At 42.0% G+C, this 10267-nt stretch overlaps 3 protein-coding genes across 3 annotated transcripts; 2 read left to right on the top strand and 1 right to left on the bottom strand.

The window, feature by feature from the left end:
- The first annotated feature begins 2038 nt into the window (after positions 1-2038).
- Positions 2039-3724, top strand: LOC136433722 (late histone H2B.L1-like). The gene is made up of 4 exons (XM_066426179.1): positions 2039-2127; positions 2631-2800; positions 2985-3121; positions 3410-3724. Exons 2-4 carry the CDS (start codon positions 2635-2637, stop codon positions 3506-3508), a joined length of 402 nt encoding a protein of 133 aa, XP_066282276.1. The 5' UTR covers positions 2039-2127; positions 2631-2634; the 3' UTR covers positions 3509-3724.
- A 558-nt stretch (positions 3725-4282) lies between these two features.
- Positions 4283-7776, top strand: LOC136433706 (charged multivesicular body protein 3-like). Its single transcript, XM_066426153.1, has 6 exons — positions 4283-4526; positions 5209-5269; positions 6164-6349; positions 6492-6613; positions 6828-6942; positions 7385-7776. Exons 1-6 carry the CDS (start codon positions 4470-4472, stop codon positions 7495-7497), a joined length of 654 nt encoding a protein of 217 aa, XP_066282250.1. The 5' UTR covers positions 4283-4469; the 3' UTR covers positions 7498-7776.
- LOC136433714 (calcineurin subunit B-like) lies at positions 7512-9811 on the bottom strand. The gene is made up of 6 exons (XM_066426166.1): positions 9669-9811; positions 9435-9495; positions 9225-9296; positions 8914-9084; positions 8348-8532; positions 7512-8157 (listed from the first exon to the last, which is right to left on the bottom strand). Exons 1-6 carry the CDS (start codon positions 9669-9671, stop codon positions 8101-8103), a joined length of 549 nt encoding a protein of 182 aa, XP_066282263.1. The 5' UTR covers positions 9672-9811; the 3' UTR covers positions 7512-8100.
- Between the last annotated feature and the right edge of the window lie 456 nt (positions 9812-10267).

Genomic DNA, 10267 nt, shown 5'->3' with positions numbered 1-10267 from the left:
CTGTACTCTCCAAGCAGAGGTTCGGCTCCAGTTAGTTTTTGACGCGATTTTAGTCGTTTTTGCCGGGCTTTCTATTTTATCCCGTTTTCTTTATGTCACCAAGCCAAACTCTAGCTTGGCGTAAAGAAAACGGGACAAAATAGAAAGCCCGACAATAACGCCTAAAATCGTGTCAAAACCAACGGGAGTCGAACCTCTGCGAGGAGGTTAAGTCTGCTGACACTTTTAAATCTTTTCCCTCAGATACAGACACGTAGCTACTTTTCCTCCAAAAGTACACCTTGCGTCTATCTCTACGTCAACCAGCCTTCTAGTTGACGAAGTGGGGATATGCCAAAATTGTCCTTTTGCCCGGGCCCTGCTTCTGCCAAAACGCAAAGAGAAGACTCGGTCATGTCGGTGATTGTCCACCAGATGAAACTTCCCCTCTTCCTCTTTCGATATTTTGGCCATACTACTAGTACTATTGATCTAAGTCGGCAAAAGCCCGTAGGAGTGAAAACTGAAGTACGCCGCCACACTTTGATACACTCAGCGAAGGCACGACTCGTGGGCTGATTTGTCGCCTGGAATCACTCAATTTTCCATTTAGGGCTTCAAATAAACACTTTTATGACTAGTTCAGAGGCGAGCCGAAAACGTCAATGAACGCAAAGAGCAGCTCGGTGATAGGTCTGGACGCCGCCTGTCCGTCGTTGAAGCAGGCGTAGTAAAAGCGCCACCTACGGACTAGCCTTGTAGTACACAAACGACACTTTTAATAGTCAACGAAATAGATTTTAAAAATCCTATCAATCTTGGTGGCTTAGGATAAAATCCTATTCAACTTGGTTTTCTCGCTCCGAAATCTAAATCTGTAGCTATGAAAGTCTTAGATTACAGGATCAAATGGCCGAGGATCAGAACATGAATTCTCACGTGGTGAATTTCTATTCGGTAAAATGCTCACGTACGGAAATACTGTAATGAAGCCTTCAGTCAGAGTCAAAAGCTGCCTATACTAAACTAAATGTATTAGTATCACACTTGTGAACGAAAGAATAGAGTACATATGTCGTTTATACTTTGAACAGTGAAATGTGTGTCCCAATATAATGGACAGTTCATTGTGAGAGTGGCTTATAAGTTGGGACAAATAACACCGACATTTGCGTAAGAATGGTCGCGCTCAAGGCGCAGATGGTCCACGCCTTTATACTCCAAACAAAGCACAAAAGAAGTTCAAGCCACAAAATGGAAGTTTGGATTACAATTTCATAGACATCGTGCACTCAATCAAAAGGACATTGTCCAAAGTGCTCTAAACCCCTGCCATCGGGGAGTGTGCCTCTAGGGGGCGCTAGTCCGTAGGGGTAGGATCTATTACTAGTACTACAGGGTTCGACGTTCGAGGAAACATACAATGGGGCGACCCAAAGCCATATTACTGTGCCTATTGAAGTGTAATATCAGCCCATTACTGTGTCGAGGTCATTCCAATTAGGGAGTAAGACCGCTCATATCTTACCATGTGCGTCTACTGTGTGATCATATACTGAACACGGTCTAATCGTTGCACACATTTAGAAATACGCGATTTATGAAAGAGAGTTTTGTTTCTTCTCAATAGGGCTTGAATATAAGATTGTTACCTTTGACTGTGGACTCGGGCCCACATACTGTAAATGCAGAAATCCCTATGAACTCTTTACCGCGAACTTAAAACCACCGCGAAACATTGTGTGACTGTGGGACTACTGTTGTTTCAAACGCAAACTCAAAACCACTGCCAACATTCTATTTTCTCCCTACCGCGAAATTAGATCCCCGCGAACATTTCTGTATTTGCAGTATAGTTCTGTCTCATTATATAGTGACTGAAAGGGAGAGCGGGGAGATTTTCAGGAGCGGGTTCATAATTGAGTCAGCAAAGAAAACGGCACGGCTAGTTCAAAATCCGTCAGGTGAAAATGTGGCGACACTTCCAGCTCACCTGGTGTGTGATGTCCCCAGGTGTGCGAAACCTTGGGGAAAATTCGGGCCATTGTCTGCGCGATCTCAGTCGACGTGGCAGGGCAAAAATCATCTTCACAGATTCAGAAGGGCAAGTTTTCGGATTGATATTTGAGCGCACATTTTCAGCAAAACGTAAGTAGATCATCTATGTCCTTAGCTCCTGGAAAAGTGCGTATTGTAAATTTTATACATCTTAAAATGTTTTCAGAAATCATTTCACTGTCTTCTTCTACATTTCAATCCTGTCCGAGTATGACAGAGCCAATTAGACAAAGAAAAGGTTACATGTATGCACATGTCCCTAGTCGCGCGTCTTGAAAGAATTGAACACATCTTCACGGCATATGAATTACTCGTACATTGTATCATCATTGAAGGGACGGCTATGTTTTTTTCATCTACCATGTTTTTTAGGTTACGTTGTTTTTGTTTGTTTTATAGCTTCCTTGTATAAGTGAATGTCTTGTGACGTCACTGCACATATGTGATACGTAGTCAACATTGATTTTACTTGGATACTTTATTTCCTCCATTGGACTTGACATTGGGGACGTCTGGTCTACATATTCAAAACAAACAGCTAATAACTTTGTACATTTCTCTGCATGCCCTTGATCTCTTTAATAATCTATCAGTAAAATGCCGCCAAAGTCCAACAACAACAACAACAACAATAACAAGGTGCGTGCGGACAGCGCCTCTTCACCTGAAGCTGTCCCAAGGCCTCATGGGAAGGTACGACGACGTCATCACCGGAACCGGAAAGAGACTTACAACAGCTACATCTACAAGGTGTTGAAACAAGGTAGGGTCAAAAGTCTTTCATTACAAACTTCACATTTCTTTTAGTAAATACTATAAATATAAAACGTACAAAACGACCCACAAAAACTGAGTTGTGCACTAATAGCACATGAAGTAATGCAAAGATGAAGTTGGTTTCGCTTACAAATCTTGATGAACCTCACTGCAACCTCTACTCTGTATAGTTCACCCGGATGTTGGGATCTCCAGCAAAGCCATGAACATCATGAACTCCTTTGTTAACGACGTATTTGAGCGGATGGCTGGCGAGGCCTCCCGACTGGCACACTACAACAAGAAACAGACCGTCTCCAGTCGAGAGGTAAGAAAATCGAGCTGACGCGAGGCGTGAATGCATATGAGTCTGTAAAAGAACTCATTCATTGTTTCGTTTCTTCCATGCATCCATCCATCCATCCATCCACTATGTCCATCCATCCATCCACCATGTCCATCCATCCATCCACCATGTTCATCCATCCATCCATCCATCCATCCACCATGTCCATGTCCATCCATCCATCCACCATGTCCATCCATCTATCCATCCACCATGTCCACTCCATGACACTGGTTCCATCAGCTTTGTAAACTTTTTGTTCCTCCGTAGATCCAGACAGTTGTGAGACTGCTGCTGCCTGGAGAGTTGGCTAAGCACGCGGTCAGCGAGGGGACCAAGGCCGTCACCAAGTACACCAGCACCAAGTGAACTTGGCCCAGTCAGCAAGCCAAGGCGGGTTAGAAGAGCGGTCTAGCGGTATTATTTATACTGCAGGTTGTCAGTCACAACGTGACGATCAGAGACGCAAAGTGACTGGATTCTCTATGCTCTACTGTAACGTCCTTATTTTTGACATATAAACGACTTTTGTAATATATTTGCTTCTATGTGCGCTATTAAATGGCTTGCTTTTCAGTTAACAAACTCATGCTTGACAGCTTGTGTTCCCTTCAAGTTCTTGCACCTGCATTATAGTTAGTTTTTAGTAGAACATTAACTCGTGTAACCAAATCCCTATTGACACCCTATTGGCGCGGTAACCAAGTTTAAATCATGACATAATACAACGCGACCAGCTAGTGCATCAATTATTTTCCTCCATTCACTTTGCTTCTGCGAAAATGCCTTGCCTTTAGCTTTAGCCAGTCCAGCAGATTTTGTTCCATCTGACGTCACGGTTTCTATGACAGACGTCATCCTCCAGTGGACTGGAAATAAATAGATGAAGGTTACGTCGTTACAACATGGTTACAACGTGGTTTATACAAGTAATATTTGAACCAGGAAGCTCTGCTAGGACTGGACCGCGCCATGTTGCGGGTTGTTCTATCAGCATTCCCCACAAAACACATAATTAATACAAAAAGCCATAACACTACGTACATGTATATGAACGATCGCACATTGTGTTGCATACATTGTCAACTGTGTGCCCGCTTTCGCCAACATGACACCACAGTCGAACCCCCTATAATGAAATGTAACCGTCTAGTTCGGTTCCTTGAGGTGCGTAACGCAGGTAGCCAAGCTAGGCATTTCTTTAATCCGTGTCCAAGTTCACTGCAAAAGGTCGTCTACAGCTGCTAGTTCTCACTAAGATGCGCCCCCACTGGGCCGTCACTGTCTCTTCTGGACGTTGACAGAACGTCACAAGTCCGGGGACTCCGTTATGGGTAGCGGTGCAAGTGTCAAGAAGAAAGAAACATCAAACAATCCCAGAGACAAGGTGAGCTGCTTCCGCTTTTGTTCGCTTAACGTAAACGTTAACGTTACAACGTGTATACATCAGGTACATGACAAAGAATGCCAAAACATAATGGAGTAGGGTATATTTAAAAATTAATCTTGGAAAAGGTCTTCAAGGTAAGAAAAATTGAGTTTTTTTCAGAAATATGTGTGGCGTCGCTGAACTTTGTACCCTTATCTAATATAACATCAACACACACTGAAGTTGTCAAGTTGAGGGTAAACAAACAAACCTAAAGCTTGCCTACTAATCGGATACTGGCAGAAACAAGAGGAAATAATCTTTGTTGTGAAGTCACGGAGATACGACATGGCACAAATACGTTGTAGGAACAACAGAACACACACATATAACAGTAGTTTAGGGCTTTCTCAGTGCGATTTTATTGTTCTCTCTATCCATGCATTATTAATGACGTCTTTAAACATTTCATTTCAGCTGGTAGTTTCTACGGTCTAGTGAAATAATAGTGTGTAATAGTTTCTTTTGTATAGATAGCGCTAAGGTTAGTCCATGTCCTTGGATGACTACTGAGGTGTGGAAACTATTGGGCCTTTGTCAGGGAATGCTTGATTGAAAAAAAACCCGCAAAGTTTACACTCGTGTCTTTTCTCTTTTATCTTTCATTGTATAATGTTACTTTGAAACTTTTTATATTCAGATCCGGGCATGGCAGCGCCAGCTGAAGCAGGAACATCGGATCTTGGACAGAGAAATTGGTGGTGAGTTTCATTGTGCTGAAATGATATATAACGTTGGTAGCTCAAAGTAGGTGTGTAGTCCAGGAACATCCTAATGATACCAGCAGTTGCCAGAGGATGAATATACCCTACATTAACCAGCTTTGTATATGGGGGTAATATATATGCTGTATAGATCCATATGCAACCGGTATAACCGTTATGTGTGACACCTACATATAGAAGCTCGTAGTGTGAACCATTGCAAGTTTACCTGCTTGTTTATACGTCACCAACATTTTTACATTTAAGTATCTTTTTATTTGTACTACAGCTGAGCAATGAATATATCGTAGGGTAAAAAAAGTACTGGCATGTTCCAAAATTTGTAGCGGGAGTATATGATTCTTGAAATTTGCGTTTGGTCCCCTCCCCAGAGAGACTGTGGTACAGTCCCCATGGCGTGTTTATAAACCACTCGGGAGAGTTTATAGTTTGTGTAATCTGCTTGGGTACGTTGCTTAGCAACGCCACAGGTGCGTCGGTAGTTTCGTCTACGGTTAACTAGGGTGGGTCCTAGCCTGAGTACCATCCTATTTACTCGATACAAAAGTTACTCAAGTTGTAAACAGTCAGACATTTACAAAACTTATCCAGTTTCTTGAGTAACTTCTGTATCGAGTATCTCATTACCTAGATGTCGCTCACCTTCATCGACCCCATGCTATTTAGTTTTGGGGGAGCGAGTATAGGAGACCCGGCATACTAGATAGGATGGCACCTAGGCAATGTGGCTGCGACTAACATTTTGTTCGTTTCTACATTGACGAACTAGTTCGGAGTCAAAGCCACACATTTGTTCCCAGATAGTGAAAATACGGATATGAAACTTGAGTGCAAGATCAAAGCTACGGTCTTTTCCTGTTTAAATCTTAGCATTTGGACGTGCGGAAGCTGAGACGAAGAAGAAAATTCGCGAGGCTGCAAAGAAGAAAAGAGGCTCGAAGGACGCATGCGTGCAGCTTGCCCGACAGATCGTTCAGAACCGGAAGGCCGTTACGAGACTGTACGCGGCTAAGGCCAAACTCAACGCTGTGGAAAATAGCCTCAAACTTCAGTTAGGTATGTTGCCAAGAACCATAGTCTATACTAAAGAGTGGATAATTAAAAATGACACGCAAAACTACCTTATCAATGGATTTGAATATCATATTACTTTTCAGTATGCATGACTCCATCCATTAATTTTTTCCGCCATTTCCAGCCAATGTACGACTAGTCAATGCATTCGAGTCGAGCACTGAAATCATGAAGGACATGCAGTCTCTACTCCAGGTGTCTCAGATCCAGAAAACCGTGTCAGACCTCACTAAGGAGATGGTCAAGGTATCGTCTCTCTAAATTACAGTATCATCCTGGCAGTCGTGTGATTTTGATTTTTTTTCCGATATGGTTAGGCGTTTTTAGTGAAAAACATCAATAACAGAACGAGCCGAAATCACACACCCAGAGACGTATTTTCACGGTCCACTCATGACAAGGCGAGCGAAAATATTACAAGCTGGAGGTAATGTTTGGCATGTCTTCCCTCCTCACCCAGGCTGGGGTTATAGAGGAGGTCCTCGAGGACGCTTTTGACGACATGGAGGACCAGGAGGAAGTGGACGCACTAGCGGAGGAGGAGGTGGAGAAGGTGTTGTTTGAACTGACACAAGGTGGGTAAATTGAAATGAGACCGCTCACTTGCGCCACCCAGCGGCGGTAACATACCTAGCAGTCAGTACGAGCAGACCGTCCATTTGCGCTCTCTAGCGGCTTTAATTGAAATTGCATCAATTAATGCTCAAGCATCCGAATCACATATTCAGCATGACAATCATTGCTTGGGCTGTATGCATCTCAAAAATTTAGTCTTGTAGCCCAACAATAGTTTATTTTATGTTCTGGTACTTACATGCGTGAAGAAAGCTGAGGCACTGATTGTGGTATTTTGGGGTTCATTTTCAATTTAGCAGTATTTTCACATTGCTATACAACACACACCTTCTGTTCTCGAGGTATACTAGCATAATCTAAAGTAGAATACTTACAGCTGTGTAAGTTTGTATCGTGTTGTACAGGAAAGATTTTTGCTATCTAAGTCAATGACTTTTTCAGGGGCTCTTGGGAAGGCGCCGGCAGTAGTAAGCGGTGAGCCAGGAGAAGGAAGCAAAGAGGAGGATGGCATCCCAACACAAGAACATAAGGCGAAAACAACGGCAAATGACTGAAGCGATACAGCAAGTTGTGCTGTTGTAAAAAAATTGTTTTATTCAACTTTGCAATCAGATGACTCACTGTAGCAAAAATATATTTCCATCATATCTTTCGGGTTTCTTTTACGAACTCTTTCTACAAACTATGTAGTATATACATTCTCTGAAAAAAATTCTAACCACAATGTACCTTTAAAGTTTCTCTAAAATGTACATTTACAGAGTGTCATAAAATTACACTGTAATTTTTCCTTGATAATAAAGCACAAAACACAGGTTTCCTCTCTACACTTATCACATGAAAACATCACAGTTAATTTTCAATTCTAAAAGTATGCAGCATCTTAAGATTTGTAAGGACCTTGCAGTTGTTTTTGTGACTTGTAACTAGATATTGCTGTATAACAGTGCGAAAATGATGATCTACTGTAATTCTATTTACATCTCTTTGATTTGGTTTTGTCAATTCTTGTGTAAGAATTATGTAGATTGCTGCACATCTACATATATCACATACACAATCATTGAACTTGTCTTGAAAAATGTGAAGACATCAGTGTGGGTTGATTGAAACACTGCAACTTAATACAGGAAAACCACAAAAACATACAAGGAAGGTCAGGACAGTTGTAGCTGCACTGTAAGTCTGCTCTTGATTTCTGACACAGGAACAAGCTGGAGGGAAGTGAGACAGGAAATTATTCCATCAATAAAAACGTTCTTGAAATGCTGCTATTGTGCAAAAATGATATTTCATTGTCATGACAAAATCAAGCAGTACACATTGCTGTAAAATATGTGCATCTCTAGTTACTAGTATTGAAATGCGTAAAAAGTAAAAAACCACAGCAACATTTCCACCTACCTGGCAGAACTCGTCAAAGTTGATGTATCCGGGCATGGCCAGGTCGTCCCTGAACAGCACCTGTGCTGTGAGGTGTGAGATCTTCTGGTCGGACAGCGCGGGGCTATACAGCAGCTTGTACAGGCTGAACAGCTCCTCAAACCCCAGCTGTTCCTGGCTGTCCACATCCAACATGTCAAACGCAACTGCGGAAAACATAGGAAGTCAGGTGAAGAGTCAAACGATTTTCCCATATATCTAAGAGAAAAGTCACACACAAATCAGGGCTGTCTCCATTTTTGGCCGTCAATCTCGTTGTTTGGGAGCAAACGTTATTGATTTTCATTGTTAAATCTGTCATTTTAAGGTTACAAAAATATACTTTCATTCTTATGTCATGAATTTCAGATTATTTTGCCAGAAGGGGTGAATTTTTGATCCATGGTTGAAGAGATGGATCCACAGCCCTGATACAAATACAGTTGTACTACTTAACTACCATACACCTAAGGTAGCAAGTTCAGTGATGATACTGAATATCATACTCTCTGATTGGCTAAAACAAATGATTACATCAGATGACTCACACTTTTGCTTCTTGTCCATTGGTTCATCTGGATGCAGCATGGAGAAGAGCAGCAGGAAGGGTTCAGGGCCGAGGTTACCACCCTGTGGGTCACTGAACTTGGCAAACACGCATGGCATGATGGGATTCCCAACCACCTCAGGAATGTTCAGGAATTTAGTTATAGGAATTCCTGAAGATTGTTAAAAGATAAATGTTCAGTGCAGTCATAAATAGTTCAAAGTAATGGCACTTCGTCATTACTATGGTGACGTAGCACATACAATTGACATCGACAATATCCTTTTTAACTTTTAGTAGTAGTCTTTTTACCTTCCTCCCCATTAGGTGAACCATCCAAGGCTCCGTATCTCTTCAGAATCTTCGTGATTTCTTTGACACTGACTGTAAGAAAGTAAACACGCCAGAGCAGTTAGTATTCACTAGAAATCTCAGAACGTTCTGTATTAAAACTTCTGCTAGTCAAAATGAAGTTGGAAGGGTAAGACTGAAGATCAGCTTCTACACAAGAGATTTGCTTACAGTTTGTGGATTTCTCCAGCTCCTGTAGCTTCTCCTCGCTCAAGACAGATCCCTGGTTACCCTGTGAGGGAAAAGTGAATAATACAAATCATATTGTTTCCCTTCACAGTTTTAACTTAAACGCCCCTCCCAGTCGGCCGCGCATAACGTTATAGCATACTTATACTGCCCCATTACTTTTCTAAAGCCACGAAGAATTTGGCATGACGACCACAACAGTACTGCCTTACTTACCATGTCTTCTTACGGTTATCTCGTGAACACCATCACTGTACACTCTGATTTCTTCACGTACGAAACTTTGGAGAACTGTGGATACGAGCACCGAAGAGACACCTGTTGCTGTTGTATACGACGGTGTCATAGCATCACTTCCGGGTCAACGAAAACAGCCATGCAGCAGCGTTGTCTTGCGATTTGTATACGCATTGCAGTTTATGGACCTCTAGCGCATTTTGATCATATGAGGAGTATCACATATTGGTATTTAGGGAGTGGACAGGAAGGACGTTAGCCTGTGTGCACTTCCCGCTGTCATATCTCATGTATCGACCAGCATGCGCCCTTCATTCCCCATAGCCACTCACTGCCATCACTTTTGTTGGGCTTTTCGGGTCCATCAATTTCCTTTCCTGTCACTGGTACTTTTGATTTACACTTGTCAATAGTAACACCACTGACTTGTAGGTATATTGATTTGACCTAATTCTGAACGGTTAGGTTTTATCCATGGGACGCAGTAAAAGACATTTCGGGTACAAAGTAACAATAACATTGACTATAAAATATTTTTCATGTCCAAAACCGACATAGAGAGAAAAAAATTCCTAGTC

This window comes from Branchiostoma lanceolatum, chromosome 1, assembly GCF_035083965.1.
Source record: "Branchiostoma lanceolatum isolate klBraLanc5 chromosome 1, klBraLanc5.hap2, whole genome shotgun sequence".
Taxonomy (NCBI): Eukaryota; Metazoa; Chordata; class Leptocardii; order Amphioxiformes; family Branchiostomatidae; genus Branchiostoma; species Branchiostoma lanceolatum.
Note: the sequence above shows the minus strand (reverse complement) of the source record. Positions and strands in the feature narration are given on the sequence as shown.

Bases quoted from the DNA above. Each gene is read 5' to 3' on its own strand.
- LOC136433714 (XM_066426166.1), bottom strand. The intron at 8,533-8,913 runs GTGAGTCATCTG...TGTTTTCCGCAG, and splicing joins AATGGACAAGAAGCAAAAGT to TTGCGTTTGACATGTTGGAT. The intron at 8,158-8,347 runs GTAGGTGGAAAT...ACTTCCCTCCAG, and splicing joins ACTTTGACGAGTTCTGCCAG to CTTGTTCCTGTGTCAGAAAT.
- LOC136433706 (XM_066426153.1), top strand. From the start codon at position 4,470: ATGGGTAGCGGTGCAAGTGTCAAGAAGAAAGAAACATCAAACAATCCC. The intron at 5,270-6,163 runs GTGAGTTTCATT...TTTAAATCTTAG, and splicing joins CTTGGACAGAGAAATTGGTG to CATTTGGACGTGCGGAAGCT. The intron at 6,943-7,384 runs GTGGGTAAATTG...TGACTTTTTCAG, and splicing joins GTTGTTTGAACTGACACAAG to GGGCTCTTGGGAAGGCGCCG.
- LOC136433722 (XM_066426179.1), top strand. From the start codon at position 2,635: ATGCCGCCAAAGTCCAACAACAACAACAACAACAATAACAAGGTGCGT. The intron at 2,801-2,984 runs GTAGGGTCAAAA...TACTCTGTATAG, and splicing joins CTACAAGGTGTTGAAACAAG to TTCACCCGGATGTTGGGATC. The intron at 3,122-3,409 runs GTAAGAAAATCG...GTTCCTCCGTAG, and splicing joins AGACCGTCTCCAGTCGAGAG to ATCCAGACAGTTGTGAGACT.